Genomic DNA, 25,070 nt, shown 5'->3' on the forward strand with positions numbered 1-25,070 from the left:
GTTCTCTATTGAAGTCTTCCTGTTCTGTAGGCCTGTAGGTTCTCTACTGAAGTCTGCCAAATAGCATATTGGGTCCTAAATAACGATATAACAACACAATGTAAACTATCTTTATCCATCTCTAAAGCAAGTTAACCCTTAGGCTTTGATTCCATGAAAATTATTTCACAAAAAGTGAAATAACCATTTGGTGTCCATGAAATGCACTACATCCAGATTTCAACAATTCTAGGAGATACAAAAAATGTGAACTGTGTAAATTGTGATTTTTTTGTTTGTTGTATTTTTGGAGTAGCTTGAAGTGGTGAATAGTGAAGGGGTGGTCGGGGCTGAGGGCGGGCGATACTACTCATCACCAAACGGTGGAGAACAGACAGACTGGTTGGTTGGGGACCGAGAGAGACGCCGCCTGACTTTCTCCAGCTGCTCCAAGGTTTGTAAAACAACTCATATAACGCACCCCTTTCTCCGATCACTGAGGAACAGGTGTGTACCATCGCTGGGAACACGTTTTGACTTTCCACTCGCCTGGTACTGAAACCAGCTAGGCTACTGGTGGTGCGAACTGGAGTCGACAATGGAGAGAGGGTTGAGCACGCGCTGGTTTCAAGGCGTTTTGAGTTGTTACTTTCAGCACCATGTTGTTAGAAAAAATGTAAAGAGTGATCATGGTTGTTGCTTATTTTACCGCCATAGTAGGTGGGGGGGAAAACGTGTGTCCTCCTCAAAGCTATTGAGCGGCGGGGGAGAAAAGAGTGATGCGTGTGTGGCGCTGATGTTTTTCGTCAATGGGCGGTTGTTGTGCATGCATTAGATAGCCTACTGAGACGCTCTATTCGATGAGCGATCGGTCTGAACATGTATTGATTGGGTTGTTCAAGTTATACATGCATTTTATGTAGGTATGTTGTATGCGTAGACCCATGTGTTTTTGTTGAGGGTGTAGGTTACCCGTCTGTTGAAATGGACCAGATCTCATGTTATGGACACCTTTAATATTTGATGTTATGCTGAATGGATTAGCCTAAATATTAATGCTATATGCACTCACACTGTGTGGGTGGGTGGGTGAGTGTGAGAGTGTGTGAGAGAGAGAGAATACATAAGTATACAGGCTTCAGAAAAGTGCGTGTACAGTAGCCTATCAGAGCTTGGAGGCAGCCAACCCTACAGTTCATTCATGTAATCCTCGTTCGTGTTAAGTGCGAGAACATTTTGGATAAAGATTTCATGAAATTCAGTGAGCTCATCCACAACCTTTCAATCACTTTTAAGACTACATAGATTGCCTTCTATACATCCAATGCAAAAAAAAATGTTTGAGGAACACACCTACAGTATATGTTGTAATAATTGTATAGCTGTAATACTAGGCTACAGGAGGGTAAAACTGCCACCCAGGCTTGCCTGTCACCTAGTTGGAAGGAGATTAATCATCTTGTCAAAAGTGGGCTGTAGATGACAGATGTGGAGATGGTTTGACGATTCCTGTGTGCGTTCTATTCTGTTAGCAGTGCAGCAGAGGAGAGAGAGAGAGAGAGAGAGAGAGAGCGAGAGAGAGAGAGAGAGAGAGAGAGAGAGAGAGACCCAGCCTAGCTGCAGGCAGGGACTGAGCTGCTGAACCATAAAAACTCCTGTTACAATTACCTGGACAAATGATCTCTTTAGGAGCCCGTGATGAGGATGTTGTCATACAGGTTCAAAGGATCAGGTTCAGTCTGTATTTCAGTACCCAGTAGACATCGTGTTTCCCAAATGGCACCCTATTCCCTATATAGTGCACTACTTTTAACCAGTGCCAAATGGCACCCTATTCCCTATATAGTGCACTACATTTGACCAGAGGAGCTGATTGTAGTTGAATAGATCTTCTAGAGCTGAAGTACCAGATAATGGATATGATTTCTAATCTGTAGCTGCAATGGTATGCTGGTGGTACCAAAAACTGCATGGATAGAGCTTGTAATCTATAGCTGAAATGGTACCAGTTAATGGATATAGTTTCTAATCTGTAGCTGAAATGGTAACAGATAATGGATATAGTTTCTAATCTGTAGTTGAAATGGTACCAGATAATGGATATAGTTTCTAATCTGTAGCTGAAATGGTACCAGATAATGGATATAGTTTCTAATCTGTAGCTGAAATAGTACCAGATAATGGATATAGTTTCTAATCTGTAGCTGAAATAGTACCAGATAATGGATATAGTTTCTAATCTGTAGCTGAAATGGTAACAGATAATGAATAGAGCTTCTAATCTGTAGCTGAAATGGTACCAGATAATGGATATAGTTTCTAATCTGTATCTGAAATGATAACAGATAATGAATATAGTTTCTAATCTGTAGCTGAAATAGTACCAGATAATGGATATAGTTTCTAATCTGTAGCTGAAATGGTAACAGATAATGAATAGAGCTTGTAATCTGTAGCTGAAATGGTACCAGATAATGGATATAGTTTCTAATCTGTATCTGAAATGGTAACAGATAATGAATAGAGTTTCTAATCTGTAGCTGAAATGGTACCAGATAATGGATATAGTTTCTAATCTGTAGCTGAAATGGTACCAGATAATGGATATAGTTTCTAATCTGTAGCTGAAATGGTACCAGATAATGGATATAGTTTCTAATCTGTATCTGAAATGGTAACAGATAATGAATAGAGCTTCTAATCTGTAGCTGAAATGGTACCAGATAATGGATATAGTTTCTAATCTGTATCTGAAATGGTAACAGATAATGAATATAGTTTCTAATCTGTAGCTGAAATAGTACCAGATAATGAATATAGTTTCTAATCTGTAGCTGAAATGGTAACAGATAATGAATAGAGCTTGTAATCTGTAGCTGAAATAGTACCAGATAATGGATATAGTTTCTAATCTGTAGCTGAAATGGTACCAGATAATGAATAGAGCTTCTAATCTGTAGCTGAAATGGTACCAGATAATGGATATAGTTTCTAATCTGTAGCTGAAATGGTACCAGATAATGAATAGAGTTTCTAATCTATAGCTGAAATGGTATGCTGGTGGTCCCTAAGAACTGCATGGATAGAGCTTGTAATCTGTAGCTGAAATGGTATGCTGGTGGTCCCTAAGAACTGCATGGATAGAGCTTGTAATCTGTAGCTGAAATGGTATGCTGGTGGTCCCTAAGAACTGCATGGATAGAGCTTGTAATCTACACACACAGCACAGTAACATACACTGTAGTGACATCATATTCATTCGCAGACAAACTGAGATAATCAAATTATGATAATGGATTGGTGTTGGCATACCCTCAAAATGGTAAATTATTGTTTCCACAAGTAGTTAGCAGCACGTCATTAATATTTTCCTGTGTAGTGTTTACGGTTGCCTAACAGTACAGATCAACACTGTTGTTGTTACGCTAGGTGTTGAAGATGAGAACACTGCATCATTTTGACAGAGGCTATATAGACCCCACCGTGTAGAGGGAGGGAGTTCCCAGGACCTCCAAGTGAGACTCAAACCATCGCCACTACTCTGCTTTGGCACCTCTCAGCAGGGGGGCAATGAGACAAGACACCAGGGGGGTTGTTCAATGAGCTAAAATGTTCACATTCTTCACAACACTGCAGATATTACCTCTCAAGAGAATTATCTTCAGTTATAGTCACAGCGGTGTATATTCAACCTCAAACCGATAGCACAATGGCCCTCAAGGAGCTACACGGGACTTTGTGCAAACTGGAAACCACATATCCTGGGGCGCATTTATTTTTAGCTGGGGATTTTAACAAAGCAAATTTGAGGAAAACGCTGCTGAAGTTCTATCAACACATTGCCTGTAGAACTCGCGCTTCAAAAACTCTCGACCATTGTTACTCCCCCTTCCGGGATGGCTACAAGGCCCTCCCCCGCCCTCCTTTCGGCAAATCAGATCACAACTATTTTCTGTTCCTCCATTCCTATAGGCAGAAACTCAAACAGGAAGTACCCGTGCTAAGGTCTATTCAACGCAGGTCTGACCAATCGAAATCCATGCTTCAAGATTGTTTTGATGATGCAGACTGGGATATGTTCAGTGTTGCCTCTGAGAATAACATTGACTTGTATATGGACACAGTGACTGAGTTCATCAGGAAGTATACAGAGGATGTTGTTCCCACTGTGACTATTAAAATCTACCCAAACCAAAAATATTGGATAGATGGCAGCATTCGCACAAAACTGAAAGCGTGAACCACTGCATTTAACCATGGCAAAGTGACTGGGAATATGGTCAAATGCAAACAGTGTAGTTATTCCCTCTGCAAGGCAATCAATTGATTTAGTGTTCCATTATTAAAGTGACCAGTGATTCCATGTCTATGTATATAGGGCAGCAGCTTCTAAGGTGCAGGTTTGAGTTATCGGGTGGTAGCCGGCTAGTGATGGCTATTTAACAGTCTGATGGCCTTGAGATAGAAGCTGTTTTTTAGTCTCTCGGTCCCAGCTTTGATGCACTTGTACTGACCTAGCCTTCTGGATGATAGCAGGGTGAACAGGCTGTGGCTCAGGTGGTTGAGGTCTGGGAGGGCAGGTAGTTTGCCCCCGGTGATGCATTGTGCAGACCGCACCACCCTCTGGAGAGCCTTGCGGTTCAGGGCGGTGCAATTGCCGTACCAGGCTGTTATCCAGCCCGACAGGATGCTCTCGATTGTGCATCTGTAAAAGTTTGAGGGCGCGACTAGAGATGCTGTCTGGGCCAGCAGCCTTGCGAGGGTTAACACGTTTAAATGTTTTAGAGAGGGAGAGAGAGGGAGGGCACAGTCCTTGTTAGCGGGCCGCAACGGTGGCACTGTATTATCCTCAAACCGGGCAAAGAAGGTGTTTAGTTTGTCTGGAAGTGTGACGTCAGTGTCCGTGACGTGGCTGGTTTTCTTTTTGTAGTCCATTATTTCCTGTAGATCCTGCCACATACGTCTTGTGTCTGAGCTGTTGAATTGCAACTCCACTTTGTCCCTGTATCGGCATTTTGCTTGTTTGATTGCCTTGCGGAGGGAATAACTACACTGTTTATATTCAGCCATATTCCCAGACCTCTTTCCATGGTTAAAACCGGTGGTTAGCGCTTTTAGTTTTGCGCGAATGCTTCCATCCATCCACGGTTTCTGTTTTGGGTAGGTTTTAATTGTCACCGTGGGTACAACATCTCCAATGCACTTCTTTATAAACTCACTCAGAGTCAGAGTACAAGTCGATGTTGTTCTCTGAGGCTGACCCAAACATATTCCAGTCCGCGTGATCAAAACCATCTTGAAGTGTGGATTCCGATTGGTCAGACCAGCGTTGAATGGGTCTAGTCTCTGTTACATCCTGTTTGAGTTTCTGTCAAAAAGACGGTAGGAACAAGATGGCGTCGTGGACGAATTTGACGAAGGGATGGCGGAGGAGGGCTTTGTATGCATCCTGGTTCTGAGGTCACCGATAGGCCAATAACAGACCCCAGGAACCTGGTTCTGAGGTCACCGATAGGCCACTAACAGACCCCAGGAACCTGGTTCTGAGGTCACCGATAGGCCACTAACAGACCCCAGGAACCTGGTTCTGAGGTCACCGATAGGCCACTAACAGACCCCAGGAACCTGGTTCTGAGGTCACCGATAGGCCACTAACAGACCCCAGGAACCTGGTTCTGAGGTCGCCGATAGGCCAATAACAGACCCCAGGAACCTGGTTCTGAGGTCACCGATAGGCCACTAACAGACCCCAGGAACCTGGTTCTGAGGTCGCCGATAGGCCACTAACAGACCCCAGGAACCTGGTTCTGAGGTCGCCGATAGGCCACTAACAGACCCCAGGAACGTGGTTCTGAGGTCACCGATAGGCCACTAACAGACCCCAGGAACCTGGTTCTGAGGTCGCCGATAGGCCACTAACAGACCCCAGGAACCTGGTTCTGAGGTCACTGATAGGCCACTAACAGACCCCAGGAACCTGGTTCTGAGGTCGCCGATAGGCCACTAACAGACCCCAGGAACCTGGTTCTGAGGTCACTGATAGGCCACTAACAGACCCCAGGAACCTGGTTCTGAGGTCGCCGATAGGCCACTTACCGGCCAGCAGCACTTGGCTTTCTCTCTTTTATTTCACTAGGAGGAGAAAAAACATTGTGGGCTCATTGAACCACTCCAGACAAACAAATTAGCGCCACAGTACAATACCATGCAGATGACTAAGATATGTTGTTGAGACTGGGACAGTACAATACCAGACAGATGACTGAGAGATGTTGTTGAGACTGGTACAGTACAATACCATGCAGATGACTGAGAGATGTTGTTGAGACTAGTACAGTACAATACCAGACAGATGACTGAGAGATGTTGTTGAGACTAGTACAGTACAATACCAGACAGATGACTGAGAGATGTTGTTGAGACTGGTACAGTACAATACCATGCAGATGACTAAGAGATGTTGTTGAGACTGGTACAGTACAATACCAGACAGATAACTGAAAATATTTTCTGCTCTTCTGCTCTGGTCCACAATCATTGTAGAAGCACTGATAGGTCTCGCTATGATAGGTCTCACTACCATGGACCTCACTATGATGGGCCTCACTACCATGGGCCTCGCTATGATGGGTCTCACTACCATGGACCTCGCTATGATAGGTCTCACTACCATGGACCTCACTATGATAGGTCTCACTACCATGGGCCTCGCTATGATAGGTCTCACTACCATGGGCCTCGCTATGATGGGTCTCACTACCATGGACCTCACTATGATAGGTCTCACTACCATGGGCCTCGCTATGATGGGTCTCACTACCATGGGCCTCGCTATGATAGGTCTCACTACCATGGACCTCACTATGATAGGTCTCACTACCATGGGCCTCGCTATGATAGGTCTCACTACCATGGGCCTCGCTATGATAGGTCTCACTACCATGGGCCTCGCTATGATAGGTCTCACTACCATGGGCCTCGCTATGATGGGTCTCACTACCATGGACCTCACTATGATAGGTCTCACTACCATGGACCTCACTATGATGGGCCTCGCTACCATGGGCGTCGCTATGATGGGCCTCGCTTTGATAGGTCTCACTACTATGGGCCTCACTACCATGGGCGTCGCTATGATGGGCCTCGCTACCATGGGCGTCGCTATGATGGGCCTTACTACCATGGGCCTCGCTATGATGGGCCTCGCTTTGATAGGTCTCACTACTATGGGCCTCACTACCATGGGCGTCGCTATGATGGGCCTCACTACCATGGGCGTCGCTGTGATGGGCCTCGCTTTGATAGGCCTCACTACCATGGGCCTCACTACCATGGGACTCGCTATGTTAGGGTCTCACTACCATGGGCCTCTCTATGATAGGTCTCACTACCAGGGGCCTCGCTATGATAGGGACTCACTACCATGGGCATCGCTATGATAGGCCTCACTACCATTGGCCTCACTATGATAGGCCTCACTACCATGGGCTTCGCTATGATGGGTCTCACTACCATGAGCCTCACTAAGATGGGCCTTGCTACCATGGGACTCGCTATGTTAGGGTCTCACTACCATGGGCCTCTCTATGATAGGTCTCACTACCATGTGCCTCGCTATGATAGGTCTCACTACCATGAGCCTCACTAAGATGGGCCTTGCTACCATGGGCCTCACTATGATGGGTCTCACTACCTTGGGCCTCGCTATGATGGGTCTCACTACCATGAGCCTCACTATGATGGGTCTCACTACCATGGGCCTCGCTATGATGGGTCTCTCTACCATGGGCCTCGCTATGATGGGTCTCACTACCATGGGCCTCGCTGACTAGTTGAGTATCTGGAGCATCAGCATTTGTGGGTTCGTTACAGGGTTTGATTACAAAAAGGGCTCTCAAAAAGTGCTCTTCATTGACGAGTCGCAGAATGAGAGTTACACCGAGGCCTGTACTCTGGAGCGGGATCGATTTGGAGGTGGAGGGTCTGTCATGGTCTGGGGCGGTGTGTCACAGCATTATCGGACTGAGCTTGTTGTCATTGCAGGCAATCTCAACGCTGTGCATTACAGGGAAGACATCCTCTTCCCTCATGTGGTACCCTTCCTGCAGGCTCATGACGTGACGCTCCAGCATGACAATGCCACCAGCCATACTGCTTTGTTCTGTGCGTGATTTCCTGCAAGACAGGAATGTCAGTGTTCTGCCATGGCCAGCGAAGAACCCGGATCTCAATCCCATTGAGCATGTCTGGGAGCTGTTTGAACAGAGGGTGAGGGCTAGGGCCATTCCCCCCAGAAATGTCCGGGAACGAAATTGTGGGGGGGATCACGTGACCCTTGAACGAGATGGCCGCGTGAACTAAGAGCTCCGCACAAGTAGTTTCCAATTCCTAATCTTACCTCCATTCCAAGTTCACACTCATTTAGCTTTAGTAAGAAAAAGTCATGGCGGCTACAAAAGGCGACACTACTGGTGACATTTTTACCCGGACTCGAGTATTAGCGACGGAAAAAGCCTCCAAGAAGAAGCTAGCTTCAGAAAAAACTAGCGCCATTAGCCAGGAGCAAGAGAACCCGCTCCCCCACGAGGCACAACGAATGCCAACCTCGCACTCTGTCGAAGACATCCTCTCTGAGTTGAGATCCCAACGTACAGAACTAAACACCAAATTAGATGCCATTAACTCTCAGCTCAGTGTGATAGGGGGCAAGGTGACAATCCTGGAAAACGCATTGCCTGACATCAACAACAAGATAACCATAAACGCGGGGCGCCTGGACGAGGCAGAGGGGCGAATCCTATCCATGGAAAACTTATTGACAGATGCCATGGAAACAATAGCATATGCTAAAAAGAAAACCGAGCATCTGGAAGAGAAAACAGAGGACCTGGAACACAGGGGGCGAAGGAATAATTGTGTTCTATTCAATCTGGGCGAAAAAGAAGAGGGAAACATGCCACTGATCCGCTACCTGCAAGACAAACTTCCCGAGTGGCTCCACCTGCCCACCGACAGGCCCATAGAACTCGAGAGAGCTCACCGAGCACTGAGGCCCCCACCAGCAGCCAGACAACCACCGCGCCCAATCACCATACGTTTCCTGAGATTCACCGACAAGGAACGAGTCCTACAGGCGGTGAAAAACAACACCATCACAGTGGGAAACGCCAAACTCGCTTTACACCAGGACCTGTCAGCTGGAATACGCCGAAAGTGCCGAGAATTTGACGAAGTGAAGAAATACTCCATTGACCGAGGCATCTTCAGGGGATTCAAATACCCAAACGAGCTCAGGATTCTTCACCAAGGAGCCTTGCGACACTTCAAAACTCCCGAAGAGGCAAAACGTTTTTTGAAAGACAATCCTGGCCAATGAGAAACAGACCAATGACTAAATGCGATTAATGCCATTACTAAAGGAGGTAAGACGACATATAGCCGATATCCAGAGACCCACCCCCTAAATGTCATTACAGCCGTCCAATTTATATTTATTTTCCTTTAACTGAGAGGGATGGGCTGTATAGCCTAACCTAGGCCTACTAATGTTTCAGCCTACTTTTATTTCCCTGTTTTTTTTTTTTGTTGTTGCTATTATTACCTGGGGTTCCCTATGTCCCTTGGGGGAGGTATATGTAGGCTGGGCTATTGATTTTATTTTTCTCCCCTCTTTTACTGAGGTCTGGACGAGGGCAACTGTGTTATTTACTCAATGCGGGGTGGAGAGGATGAGGCATTTCTTTGGTGGGGAGAGGGAGACGTTGTGCGTTGCTAACTGTTCCCGGTTTTTGTTTTATTCGGAACACAGAATTGAGACTGAGCGGGGGGTAATAGATCCAACGGGATGTGTCGAGTTGTTTGGGAACTCGGCTGGGGTGTTCAGAGATTATTATTTTATGTACACCATTTATTTTCCTTTTATGTGAACATGCAGCTGTAATTACTATCCACTTTTACCCAGCGATGACTTGCACTAAAGTTCGATTACTGCTCGATGACGATGACTAGTACCTTAAATCTATTGACATGGAACTGCCATGGTCTAGGGCATGCAATAAAACGGAAAAAGATACTATGTGCTCTAAAAAAGGAAAAAGCAGACATTGCGCTATTACAAGAGACACACCTCTGTGATGCTGAACATGCCAAACTCCGCAGAGCTTGGGTGGGACAGGTGTATTTCTCATCTTTCAAATCAAACAGTAGAGGCACAGCCATACTTATCCATAAAAATGTTCCATTCATAATAAACAAAAACATATCTGATCCGGAGGGGAGATTTATTTTGATAACTGGGTCACTATATGGTCAACCAATTACTATATTAAACATATACGCCCCTAACACAGATACTCCTGCCTTCATGTCAAAAATTATAACCCTGTTCAATGAGCATTGTGTCTCCTTCGGCGTGGTGGCCGGAGATTTTAATTGTACCCTTAACCCAACCCTAGACAAATCATCTCAAGTCCCCACCACAAATCCTAGATCTGCAAAGATGTTGAACTCTCTTACTAAAGAGATGGGGCTGATAGATATCTGGAGAGAGAATAATAGCTCATCTATGGACTATACATACTACTCTAATGTCCATAACACCTACTCCCGTATAGATTACATTTTTATCCCAAAGAGTTTCATAAATTCAGCCACTTGTACAATCGGACCCATAGCACTTTCAGATCACGCCTTTGTCCACCTCCGCTTTGACCTCTGCAAAAACATCCCGAGGTCAAAGAGCTGGAAATTCAACACCTCCATGCTATCAAATGACGAGTTCCATACATTAGTAACTACATGGATAGACAACTACACACAAGACAATAAAGATTCCCCTGTTTCTCCGGCCACAATGTGGGACGCTGCTAAAGCCACACTAAGAGGTCATCTAATTGCATATGCTTCCTCTAAGAAAAAAGCAATGGAAGCACACAGGCTAGATCTTGAGAGGGAGCTGGAATGCTGTGAAAAAATACATAAACAATCCCTAGACAGCACTTCCTGGAGTCATCTTAAAGCAGCCAAAGCCAAACTGAATTTGGACTACACTCGGGAGATAAAAAAAAGTTTTCTTTACTAAACAGAAATACCATGAGTATAGCAATAGGCCCAGTAGATTGCTTGCTTACCAATTAAAAAGGAGCAGTCAGAGCGTACAATCATGGCTATCCGAACAGCAGAGGACGAGGTCACATATGACCCAAAAAGATCAATTTAACTTTTCATGATTTTTACTGCAAACTATATACCTCTGAGAGAAAACACACGGAGGCAGAACTCCACTCTTTCCTAGAGGGAATCTCGCTACCTAAACTATCAGAGACCGACCAGGAAAATCTCAACTCCCCCTTCACTCCTGAGGAGATCCTGGAGGCAATTACCTCCATGCCACCTAATAAGTCCCCAGGCCCAGATGGATTCCCCAGAGAGTTCTATAAAGCTTTTTGGCCCCAGCTCAGCCCTATCTTCATGCCAATGCTGGAGGATTTTTGCAAAAACGGAGTTCTCCCAGACTCAATGCACACAGCTCGCATTACAGTGTTGCTAAAAAGGACAAGGACCCCTATCCTGCTCGTCCTTCCGGCCCATAAGCTTGTTGGATTTCGACTATAAAATAATTACCAAATTGCTCGCCATAAGACTAAACACTCTTCTTCCCAAAATAATAAAAGCGGACCAAACTGGATTTATTAGAGACAGATACTTTTCTGATAACATTCGCCATCTTTTTGATATTATTGATCAAGTAAACGCACAAAAGACCCCTGTCCTGCTGGCTTCACTGGATGCTGAGAATGCGTTTGACAGGATGGAGTGGAGCTTTCTGTTTTCAGTCTTAGAAAAGTTCAATATGGGCCCAAATTTTATTAAATGGATCAAATCACTATACTCTCATCCAAATGCCATGGTGACTACTAATGGACTGAACTCTGACAGATTCCCTCTGGAGCGGGGCACAAGACAAGGGTGCTCGCTGTCCCCGCTGCTCTACTTGTTGGGGGCGGAGCCTCTGGCAGAGCTGATAAGGATCAATCCAAGTATTATGGGTTTTTCTGCAGGTGGCCTGCAGCACAAGATTTCGCTTTACGCGGATGATGTCTTGCTCTACATATCCAACCCCGAGAAATCCCTCCCTCCCATTTTAGACACAATTGCTCAGTATGGCAAGTTTTCAGGTTATAAGATCAATTTTAACAAATCCACTGTCTGCCCTCTCAATATTACACTCACCAGCTCTATGAAGACACTTTGTCCTTTCCAATGGAAAACACAGGGGTTTCAATACCTCGGGATCTTCATAACACCAGATCTGAATAGCCTTTTTAAGGAAAATTATCTTCCACTCCTGGATCGAATCAAGAACAATCTCCAAACCTGGATCTCCCTCCCAATTAGCTTAGTAGGAAGAATTAATGTAATCCGTATGAACGTCCTCCCTAGACTGAACTACTTATTTCAGATGCTCCCATGCTATCTCCCAGTTTCCTTCTTCAAAACAACTAACCAAAGCATCACCAAATTTATATGGGGCAATAAAAAACCTAGGATCAAGTTTTCCACTTTATCAAAACCTGAATCTAAAGGTGGCCTTGCCCTTCCCTCCCTTCAATTGTACTACTGGTCTGCCCAAATCCGCAACATGCTAACATGGATCACAAACAGACAAGAGTCAACGTGGATTCAGATAGAAGCCCAATCCTGTGGTTCATTGCCCTTAAGCTCAATTATATTCATTAATAACTTTAGTGAAGTGGGCAACATAGCCAAATCCTTTGTGATTTACAGCACCCTACTAGCGTGGAGGGACTGTAAGAAATACCTGGGCATTTCCTCCCAAATATGTTCTCACTCGCCTATAGTAGGCAACCCAGACTTGCCAAAAGCCCTGAGGGATGCCAACTTTAATCTTTGGCATACTCTAGGAATCAGGACCTTTTCAGACCTATTTCATCAGAAAACCACTACACTGAAATCCTTTCAAGAGCTCTGCAGTGAATTCGACGTGCCAAGATCCCATTTTTTTTAAATATCTTCAAATTAGACATGTAATTTCCTCATTTACCTCCAAGAGGAGGTTTAGAACTCAGTTGAACGAAGTTGAAACCCTTCTTGTCACAGCACAATCCATTAAAGGCAAAATATCTTGCATCTATAGACTCCTTTCTGAGAAAGGAAGCTCCTCCTTTACTCCTTTGAAAATAATCTGGGAAAAGGACCTTGGTCTGACTATTAGTGATGAGTTATGGGCGGAGGTTTGCGACAAGGTATACTGCTCCTCTACCAGTGTAAAAATGAAAGAATCTAATTACAAATTTTTGTACAAATTTTATTATACTCCTTTGAGACTCCATAGAATGAAAACAGATATGTCTCCTAACTGTAAAAGATGTACCTCTGAATGTGGAACCTATATGCATGTATTTTGGAGCTGTAGGGAGATTGCCAGATTCTGGCAATCTGTACATACCGCTGCACAGAAAATACTAGAGGTACAGTTTGATATGACCCCATGTATCTATCTTCTTAATGCCCAGCAGGACTTTGTTCTTGATCCTGACAGAGAAAATTTGCTTATGACTATTACATACTTTGCTAAGAAATGTATTCTTCTATTGTGGGCCTCTAATACCCTCCCTACATTTAAAATGTGGATTGACCAGATTGTTGACTTTCTTCCTCTTGAAAAGCTCACTTATGACCTCCACAAGAGACAGCCCAAGTTTGATAGGCTCTGGTCCCCACTATTCAACTATATTTCAAACTGGACAGAGTGAACGGGGTGACTAGGGAAATGCGCAGATACATGTTGTGTAAGGTACTGTAAAACCTAAAAACGAATTATTGGCCCGTCGTCTCAGCGAATGCTTGAAATAGCTGATAAGAACCTTGATAGTGCTGCTGCAAGTGGTATGGGTTTTTTTGTGTGTGTGTTTTTATTTTAATTTAGTTTTTGAGTACGTGTGCGTATGTATGTATGTATGTATATGTGCGTATGTATGTATGTATGTATGTATGTATGTATGTATGTATGTATGTATGTATGTATGTATGTATATATATATATATGTACCAAGGAAAATATATAGATTAAGAAAAATAAATGCTTTTATTTGACTTTATCATTCATTTTAATTGTATTTTTATTTTTTCAAATGTATTATTATTTTTTGACTTTTTATTTTTTTAAAGCCTGTCACATCTGTGAATGTGGAATGTGTTTTGTTGGTTGATTGAAAAACAAGAACTTAATAAAACTTTAAATTGAAAAAAAAGAAATGTCCGGGAACTTCCAGGTCCCTTGGTGGAAGAGTGGGGTAATATCTCACAGCAAGAACTGGCAAATCTGGTGCAGTCCATGAGGAGGAGATGCACTGCAGTACATAATGCAGCTGGTGGCCACACCAGATACTGACTGTTACTTTTGATTTTGACCCCCCTTTGTTCAGGGACACATTATTCAATTTCTGTTAGTCACATGTCTGGAACTTGTTCAGTTTATGTCTCAGTTGTTGAATCTTTTGTTATGTTCATACAAATATTTACACATGTTAAGTTTGCTGAAAATAAACGCAGTTGACAGTACAGTTTATATACTGTATATTTGGCAACCCCACTGCAGTTCCCCCACGACCCCCGAGTTTGAATACCACTGACCTAGAGACTTGAAACTTTGTATGAAGTTGTTTTTCCTCATGCTGAACAAATTTGCCTCAAAGAAACCCATATGGCCCATCAGGACAGATTTTCCTACATCTTGGATATTTTGGAAAAGTTCTTCTCGTGAACCATGAGTCCAAATAACAACAAAGCTAAGGGATTGGTTGAGAGATGACGGAGTTATTGATAAATCAGGAAATCAGATTTTACGTGTCCATTTAAATCTTTTGTAAATCCATTTCACAATGGCCTATCAACTTGAAGCTTTTTAGGGTCATCAAGTTTGCCGTTGATTAAAAAAAACTGGGTCTGGACTGACTTCTTGGGGTTGTACAGTCAACAACCATCTACATCCGCATAGAGTTCTACTATACAACAACAACCATCTACACCTGCATAGAGTTCTACTCTATGACAACAACCATCTACACCTGGACAGAGTTCTACTCTATAACAACAACCATCTACACCTGGACAGAGTTCTACTCTATAACAACAACCATCTACACCTGGACAGAGTTCTACTCTATAACAACAACCATCTACACCTGGACAACCATCTACACCTGGACAGAGTTCTACTCTATAACAACAACCATCTACACCTGGACAGAGTTCTACTCTATAACAACAACCATCTACACCCGCATAGAGTTCTACAACCATCTACACCTGCATAGAGTTCTACTCTATGACAACAACCATCTACACCTGGACAGAGTTCTACTCTATAACAACAACCATCTACACCTGGACAACCATCTACACCTGGACAGAGTTCTACTCTATAACAACAACCATCTACACCTGGACAGAGTTCTACTCTATAACAACAACCATCTACACCCGCATAGAGTTCTACAACCATCTACACCTGCATAGAGTTCTACTCTATGACAACAACCATCTACACCTGGACAGAGTTCTACTCTATAACAACAACCATCTACACCTGGACAGAGTTCTACTCTATAACAACAACCATCTACACCCGCATAGAGTTCTACAACCATCTACACCCGGACAGAGTTCTACTCTATGACAACAACCATCTACACCCGGACAGAGTTCTACTCTATGACAACAACCATCTACACCCGCATAGAGTTCTACAACCATCTACACCCGGACAGAGTTCTACTCTATGACAACAACCATCTACACCCGCATAGAGTTCTACTACCATCTACACCCGCATAGAGTTCTACTCTATAACAACAACCATCTACACCCGCATAGAGTTCTACTATATAACAACAACCATCTACACCTGGACAGAGTTCTACTCTATAACAACAACCATCTACACCCGGACAGAGTTCTACTATATAACAACAACCATCTACACCTGGACAGAGTTCTACTATATAACAACAACCATCTACACCTGGACAGAGTTCTACTATATAACAACAACCATCTACACCTGCATAGAGTTCTACTCTATAACAACAAGTGAGCAGAATATAAAAACACTCTGTTCTAATGTAGGTGGCTGTTGCCACTATCTCCGTTATAATACGTTCTTGTTAACTGGAGATACCTTTACCAGATGAAGAGTAGCAGAGGCTAATGCAGGGAGAGCACTCAGCTCAGTGCTGATGCCCTATAGAATATGGGATGCATCCCAAAGTACACCCTATTCCCTACATAGTGCACTACTTTTAACCAGAGCCCTAAAAGTAGTGGACTATATAAGGAACATGGTTCCATTTGGGACGCAAGCCTACATCTCAACAGCTCTTGACTGGAGCTCATCAGGCCCACTGTGTGTTTATGGACATGAGGCTCTTCTCTTAACCCCTCTGGGTCTCAAGCACATAGTCACTGTCATCCCAAACCACTTATGACCCCTCGCCTCTCAACAACAAAAAAGAGTACCCTTAATATTGATCCTAGGGGCCTCTGGGGAATGGGATTGTCTTTCAATGGGGGACCAGAGTGACGTCTAGGAGGTGAAATATCCAGAAGCAGCTGTGATGGTTTACTGTAGCAGGAAATCTACTCTGTTCTAATAGAGCTCAGTGATGAGATACTGTAGCAGGAAATCTACTCTGTTCTAATAGAGCTCAGTGATGAGATACTGTAGCAGGAAATCTACTCTGTTCTAATAGAGCTCAGTGATGAGATACTGTAGCAGGAAATCTACTCTGTTCTAATAGAGCTCAGTGATGAGATACTGTAGCAGGAAATCTACTCTGTTCTAATAGAGCTCAGTGATGAGATACTGTAGCAGGAAATCTACTCTGTTCTAATAGAGCTCAGTGATGAGATACTGTAGCAGGAAATCTACTCTGTTCTAATAGAGCTCAGTGATGAGATACTGTAGCAGGAAATCTACTCTGTTCTAATAGAGCTCAGTGATGAGATACTGTAGCAGGAAATCTACTCTGTTCTAATAGAGCTCAGTGATGAGATACTGTAGCAGGAAATCTACTCTGTTCTAATAGAGCTCAGTGATGATGTATTGACGTAGACATAGACTCCACAACATAGAGATTGAAACATCTTTATGCTCTACACACACACACATACACACACACACACACACACACACACCCTACCGCCTCAACCATACCTAACCACTGTCCATATCCTTTGCTAACATCTTCCGGTAAACTGTTTTGTCTTTCTCTCTCCTTTGTCTCCACAGGTTGGATCAAGTGGTAAACACAGACTGAGGAAGGCAACAGAGACCTGGTAAAGAAGGGGTGACTACATGCACAGTTGTGTTTGTCTGTAGAAGACCAGAGTATCAGAAGGAACCATGAATTTTGTGATGAAGCAAGCCTTAGGTGGTAAGTACTGTATACGCTGCTATATGAACGTGTCAATATTATGGACATCTGTTCACCATGCGTGGGATCTGATGTTTGTCCTCAGTGGAGCACGTACCTCTTGACATCTTGAAAATACAAATTGAATTTGGAAGAACTGCTAAACTATAAACAAGTCAAACAAGTTGCCTGGTAAACTTATTGTAGACAACATACTGTAATGTAAAGCTGCCTGGTAAACTTATTGTAGACAACATACTGTAATGTAAAGCTGCCTGGTAAACGTATTGTAGACAACATACTGTAATTGTAAAGCTATGATCAGTATCAAGGAATTAAATGCTCACAATTTATGACCAGTTTCTGGTTCTAGGTCTCAGAGAGAAGCAATATTCAGCTCAACCTATATAGACTCAGATACAGCTCCATCATTTATATCTATAGTCAACTCAACCTATAGACTCAGATACAGTTCCATCATTTATATCTATAGTCAACTCAACCTATAGACTCAGATACAGTTCCATCATTTATATCTATAGTCAACTCAACCTATAGACTCAGATACAGTTCCATCATTTATATCTATAGTCAACTCAACCTATAGACTCAGATAGAGCTCCATCATTTATATCTATAGTCAACTCAACCTCACATACAATTCCATCATTTATATCTATAGTCAACTCAACCTATAGACTCAGATACAGTTCCATCATTTATATCTATAGTCAACTCAACCTATAGACTCAGATACAGCTCCATCATTTATATCTATAGTCAACTCAACCTATAGACTCAGATACAGTTCCATCATTTATATCTATAGTCAACTCAACCTCAGATAGAGCTCCATCATTTATATCTATAGTCAACTCAACCTCAGATAGAGCTCCATCATTTATATCTATTACTTTTTTATTTAACCTTTATTTAACTAGGCAAGTCAGTTATGAACAAATTATTACTTACAATGACGGCCTACTGGGGAACAGTGGGTTAACTGCCTGTTCAGTGGCAGAACGACAGATTTTTACCTTGTCAGCTCGGGGATTCGATCCAGCAAACTTCCGCTTACTAGTCCAACGCTCTAAACATTAGGCTACCTGCTGTGTATAAGCTGTGTAGATTTACTTGTCACTGCGGGTGAACTCTGTCTAGAGGTCAATGCATTCTTAAATGAACTTCCTGATTTGGGTCAACCAGTTGAATAACTATAGGTAATACAACTACATTTAGACCTCTCTTGCCAATCCAATCCTCCTTTCCACTGATGGGCTTGGTGCAAATTGCCTTCCTGGAAAGGGGCTGTGGCCGTGGGATGACCTTTCATGTGGTTGGTCTGGCCTTGGTGCAGATTGTAATGTCATTGGCCTGGGAGGCTGGGGATGGGGGATTGATGGGGGCCTGAGACTGGAGCTGGGGAAAGCTGGGGGGGGGCTGAGGCTGTGAGATGGAGGGCTGAGTTAGGATGGGGCTCTGGGGGCTGGGGGTACAGTTAAATATATATAGATAGATATAATATGTATTCTATGGTAGATATAACTGTATTCTATGATTTAACTGTATTCTATGATAGATTTAACTGTATTCTATGATAGATTTAACTGTATTCTATGGTAGATATAACTGATATATATATATATATATATATATATATATATATATCAGTTATATCTACCATAGAATACAGTTAAATATATCATAGAATACAGTTAAATCTATCATAGAATACAGTTAAATCATAGAATACAGTTATATCTACCATAGAATACAGTTATATCTATCATAGAATACAGTTAATTCTATCATAGAATACAGTATAATCTATCATAGAATACAGTTATATATATATATATATATATCATAGAATACAGTTATATATATCATAGAATACAGTTATATATATCATAGAATACAGTTATATCTATCATAGAATACAGTTATATATATATATCATAGAATACAGTTCTTTATCATAGAATACAGTTATATCTATCATAGAATACAGTTCTCTATCATAGAATACAGTTCTTTATCATAGAATACAGTTCTCTATCATAGAATACAGTTATATCTATCATAGAATACAGTTATATCTATCATAGAATACAGTTCTCTATCATATAATACAGTTATATCTATCATAGAATACAGTTATATATATATATATATATATCATAGAATACAGTTCTCTATCATATAATACAGTTATATCTATCATAGAATACGGTTCTCTATCATATAATACAGTTATATCTATCATAGAATACAGTTCTCTATCATAGAATACAGTTATATATATATATATATCATAGAATACAGTTCTCTATCATAGAATACAGTTATATCTATCATAGAATACAGTTCTCTATCATAGAATACAGTTCTCTATCATAGAATACAGTTATATCTATCATAGAATACAGTTATATATATATATATATATATATCATAGAATACAGTTATATATATATATATATATATATCATATAATACAGTTATATCTATCATAGAATACAGTTATATCTATCATATAATACAGTTCTCTATCATAGAATACAGTTATATCTATCATAGAATACAGTTATATATATATATCATAGAATACAGTTATATCTATCATAGAATACAGTTCTCTATCATAGAATACAGTTATATATATATATCATAGAATACAGTTATATCAATCATAGAATACAGTTCTCTATCATAGAATACAGTTATATATATATATCATAGAATACAGTTCTCTATCATAGAATACAGTTATATATATCATAGAATACAGTTATATCTATCATAGAATACAGTTAATTCTATCATAGAATACAGTATAATCTATCATAGAATACAGTTATATATATATATATATATATATATATCATAGAATACAGTTATATATATCATAGAATACAGTTATATATATCATAGAATACAGTTATATCTATCATAGAATACAGTTATATATATATATCATAGAATACAGTTCTTTATCATAGAATACAGTTATATCTATCATAGAATACAGTTCTCTATCATAGAATACAGTTCTTTATCATAGAATACAGTTCTCTATCATAGAATACAGTTATATATATCATAGAATACAGTTCTCTATCATATAATACAGTTATATCTATCATAGAATACAGTTCTCTATCATATAATACAGTTATATCTATCATAGAATACAGTTATATATATATATATATCATAGAATACAGTTCTCTATCATATAATACAGTTATATCTATCATAGAATACAGTTCTCTATCATATAATACAGTTATATCTATCATAGAATACAGTTCTCTATCATAGAATACAGTTCTTTATCATAGAATACAGTTCTCTATCATAGAATACAGTTATATCTATCATAGAATACAGTTCTCTATCATATAATACAGTTATATCTATCATAGAATACAGTTCTCTATCATATAATACAGTTATATCTATCATAGAATACAGTTATATATATATATATATATCATAGAATACAGTTCTCTATCATATAATACAGTTATATCTATCATAGAATACAGTTCTCTATCATATAATACAGTTATATCTATCATAGAATACAGTTCTCTATCATAGAATACAGTTATATATATATATATATCATAGAATACAGTTCTCTATCATAGAATACAGTTATATCTATCATAGAATACAGTTCTCTATCATAGAATACAGTTATCTATCATAGAATACAGTTATATCTATCATAGAATACAGTTATATATATATATCAGTTATATCTACCATAGAATACAGTTAAATATATCATAGAATACAGTTAAATCTATCATAGAATACAGTTAAATCATAGAATACAGTTATATCTACCATAGAATACAGTTATATCTATCATAGAATACAGTTAATTCTATCATAGAATACAGTATAATCTATCATAGAATACAGTTATATATATATATATATATATATATATCATAGAATACAGTTATATATATCATAGAATACAGTTATATATATCATAGAATACAGTTATATCTATCATAGAATACAGTTATATATATATATCATAGAATACAGTTCTTTATCATAGAATACAGTTATATCTATCATAGAATACAGTTCTCTATCATAGAATACAGTTCTTTATCATAGAATACAGTTCTCTATCATAGAATACAGTTATATCTATCATAGAATACAGTTATATCTATCATAGAATACAGTTCTCTATCATATAATACAGTTATATCTATCATAGAATACAGTTATATATATATATATATATATCATAGAATACAGTTCTCTATCATATAATACAGTTATATCTATCATAGAATACGGTTCTCTATCATATAATACAGTTATATCTATCATAGAATACAGTTCTCTATCATAGAATACAGTTATATATATATATATATCATAGAATACAGTTCTCTATCATAGAATACAGTTATATCTATCATAGAATACAGTTCTCTATCATAGAATACAGTTCTCTATCATAGAATACAGTTATATCTATCATAGAATACAGTTATATATATATATATATATATATCATAGAATACAGTTATATATATATATATATATATATCATATAATACAGTTATATCTATCATAGAATACAGTTATATCTATCATATAATACAGTTCTCTATCATAGAATACAGTTATATCTATCATAGAATACAGTTATATATATATATCATAGAATACAGTTATATCTATCATAGAATACAGTTCTCTATCATAGAATACAGTTATATATATATATCATAGAATACAGTTCTCTATCATAGAATACAGTTATATATATCATAGAATACAGTTATATCTATCATAGAATACAGTTAATTCTATCATAGAATACAGTATAATCTATCATAGAATACAGTTATATATATATATATATATCATAGAATACAGTTATATATATCATAGAATACAGTTATATATATCATAGAATACAGTTATATCTATCATAGAATACAGTTATATATATATATATCATAGAATACAGTTCTTTATCATAGAATACAGTTATATCTATCATAGAATACAGTTCTCTATCATAGAATACAGTTCTTTATCATAGAATACAGTTCTCTATCATAGAATACAGTTATATCTATCATAGAATACAGTTCTCTATCATATAATACAGTTATATCTATCATAGAATACAGTTCTCTATCATATAATACAGTTATATCTATCATAGAATACAGTTATATATATATATATATCATAGAATACAGTTCTCTATCATATAATACAGTTATATCTATCATAGAATACAGTTCTCTATCATATAATACAGTTATATCTATCATAGAATACAGTTCTCTATCATAGAATACAGTTCTTTATCATAGAATACAGTTCTCTATCATAGAATACAGTTATATCTATCATAGAATACAGTTCTCTATCATATAATACAGTTATATCTATCATAGAATACAGTTCTCTATCATATAATACAGTTATATCTATCATAGAATACAGTTATATATATATATATATCATAGAATACAGTTCTCTATCATATAATACAGTTATATCTATCATAGAATACAGTTCTCTATCATATAATACAGTTATATCTATCATAGAATACAGTTCTCTATCATAGAATACAGTTATATATATATATATATATCATAGAATACAGTTCTCTATCATAGAATACAGTTATATCTATCATAGAATACAGTTCTCTATCATAGAATACAGTTCTCTATCATAGAATACAGTTATATCTATCATAGAATACAGTTATATATATATATATCATATAATACAGTTATATCTATCATAGAATACAGTTATATCTATCATATAATACAGTTCTCTATCATAGAATACAGTTATATCTATCATAGAATACAGTTATATATATATATCATAGAATACAGTTATATCTATCATAGAATACAGTTCTCTATCATAGAATACAGTTATATATATATATCATAGAATACAGTTATATCAATCATAGAATACAGTTCTCTATCATAGAATACAGTTATATATATATATCATAGAATACAGTTCTCTATCATAGAATACAGTTATATATATCATAGAATACAGTTATATCTATCATAGAATACAGTTAATTCTATCATAGAATACAGTATAATCTATCATAGAATACAGTTATATATATATATATATATATATATCATAGAATACAGTTATATATATCATAGAATACAGTTATATATATATATATCATAGAATACAGTTCTTTATCATAGAATACAGTTATATCTATCATAGAATACGGTTCTCTATCATAGAATACAGTTCTTTATCATAGAATACAGTTCTCTATCATAGAATACAGTTATATCTATCATAGAATACAGTTCTCTATCATATAATACAGTTATATCTATCATAGAATACAGTTCTCTATCATATAATACAGTTATATCTATCATAGAATACAGTTATATATATATATATATATCATAGAATACAGTTCTCTATCATATAATACAGTTATATCTATCATAGAATACAGTTCTCTATCATATAATACAGTTATATCTATCATAGAATACAGTTCTCTATCATAGAATACAGTTATATATATATATATATATATCATAGAATACAGTTCTCTATCATAGAATACAGTTATATCTATCATAGAATACAGTTCTCTATCATAGAATACAGTTCTCTATCATAGAATACAGTTATATCTATCATAGAATACAGTTATATATATATATATATATCATAGAATACAGTTATATATATCATAGAATACAGTTATATATATCATAGAATACAGTTATATCTATCATAGAATACAGTTATATATATATATATATATCATAGAATACAGTTCTTTATCATAGAATACAGTTATATCTATCATAGAATACAGTTCTCTATCATAGAATACAGTTCTTTATCATAGAATACAGTTCTCTATCATAGAATACAGTTATATCTATCATAGAATACAGTTCTCTATCATATAATACAGTTATATCTATCATAGAATACAGTTCTCTATCATATAATACAGTTATATCTATCATAGAATACAGTTATATATATATATATATATCATAGAATACAGTTCTCTATCATATAATACAGTTATATCTATCATAGAATACAGTTCTCTATCATATAATACAGTTATATCTATCATAGAATACAGTTCTCTATCATAGAATACAGTTATATATATATATATATCATAGAATACAGTTCTCTATCATAGAATACAGTTATATCTATCATAGAATACAGTTCTCTATCATAGAATACAGTTCTCTATCATAGAATACAGTTATATCTATCATAGAATACAGTTATATATATATATATATATATATATATATCATATAATACAGTTATATCTATCATAGAATACAGTTATATCTATCATATAATACAGTTCTCTATCATAGAATACAGTTATATCTATCATAGAATACAGTTATATATATATATATCATAGAATACAGTTATATCTATCATAGAATACAGTTCTCTATCATAGAATACAGTTATATATATATATCATAGAATACAGTTATATCAATCATAGAATACAGTTCTCTATCATAGAATACAGTTATATATATATATCATAGAATACAGTTCTCTATCATAGAATACAGTTATATATAT

At 38.2% G+C, this 25,070-nt stretch overlaps 1 protein-coding gene across 1 annotated transcript in view; it reads left to right on the forward strand.

Moving 5' to 3' along the window:
* The first annotated feature begins 367 nt into the window (after positions 1-367).
* LOC135572123 (complexin-2-like) overlaps positions 368-25,070 on the forward strand; it is a 39,915-nt gene continuing 15,212 nt past the window's right edge. The window contains exons 1-2 of the mRNA XM_065019153.1: positions 368-433; positions 17,291-17,435. Coding sequence (XP_064875225.1) covers positions 17,405-17,435 — 31 coding nt within the window. The 5' untranslated portion in view covers positions 368-433; positions 17,291-17,404. The remainder of the gene's footprint in view (positions 434-17,290; positions 17,436-25,070) is intronic.

This window comes from Oncorhynchus nerka, linkage group LG6 (genome assembly GCF_034236695.1).
Source record: "Oncorhynchus nerka isolate Pitt River linkage group LG6, Oner_Uvic_2.0, whole genome shotgun sequence".
Taxonomy (NCBI): Eukaryota; Metazoa; Chordata; class Actinopteri; order Salmoniformes; family Salmonidae; genus Oncorhynchus; species Oncorhynchus nerka.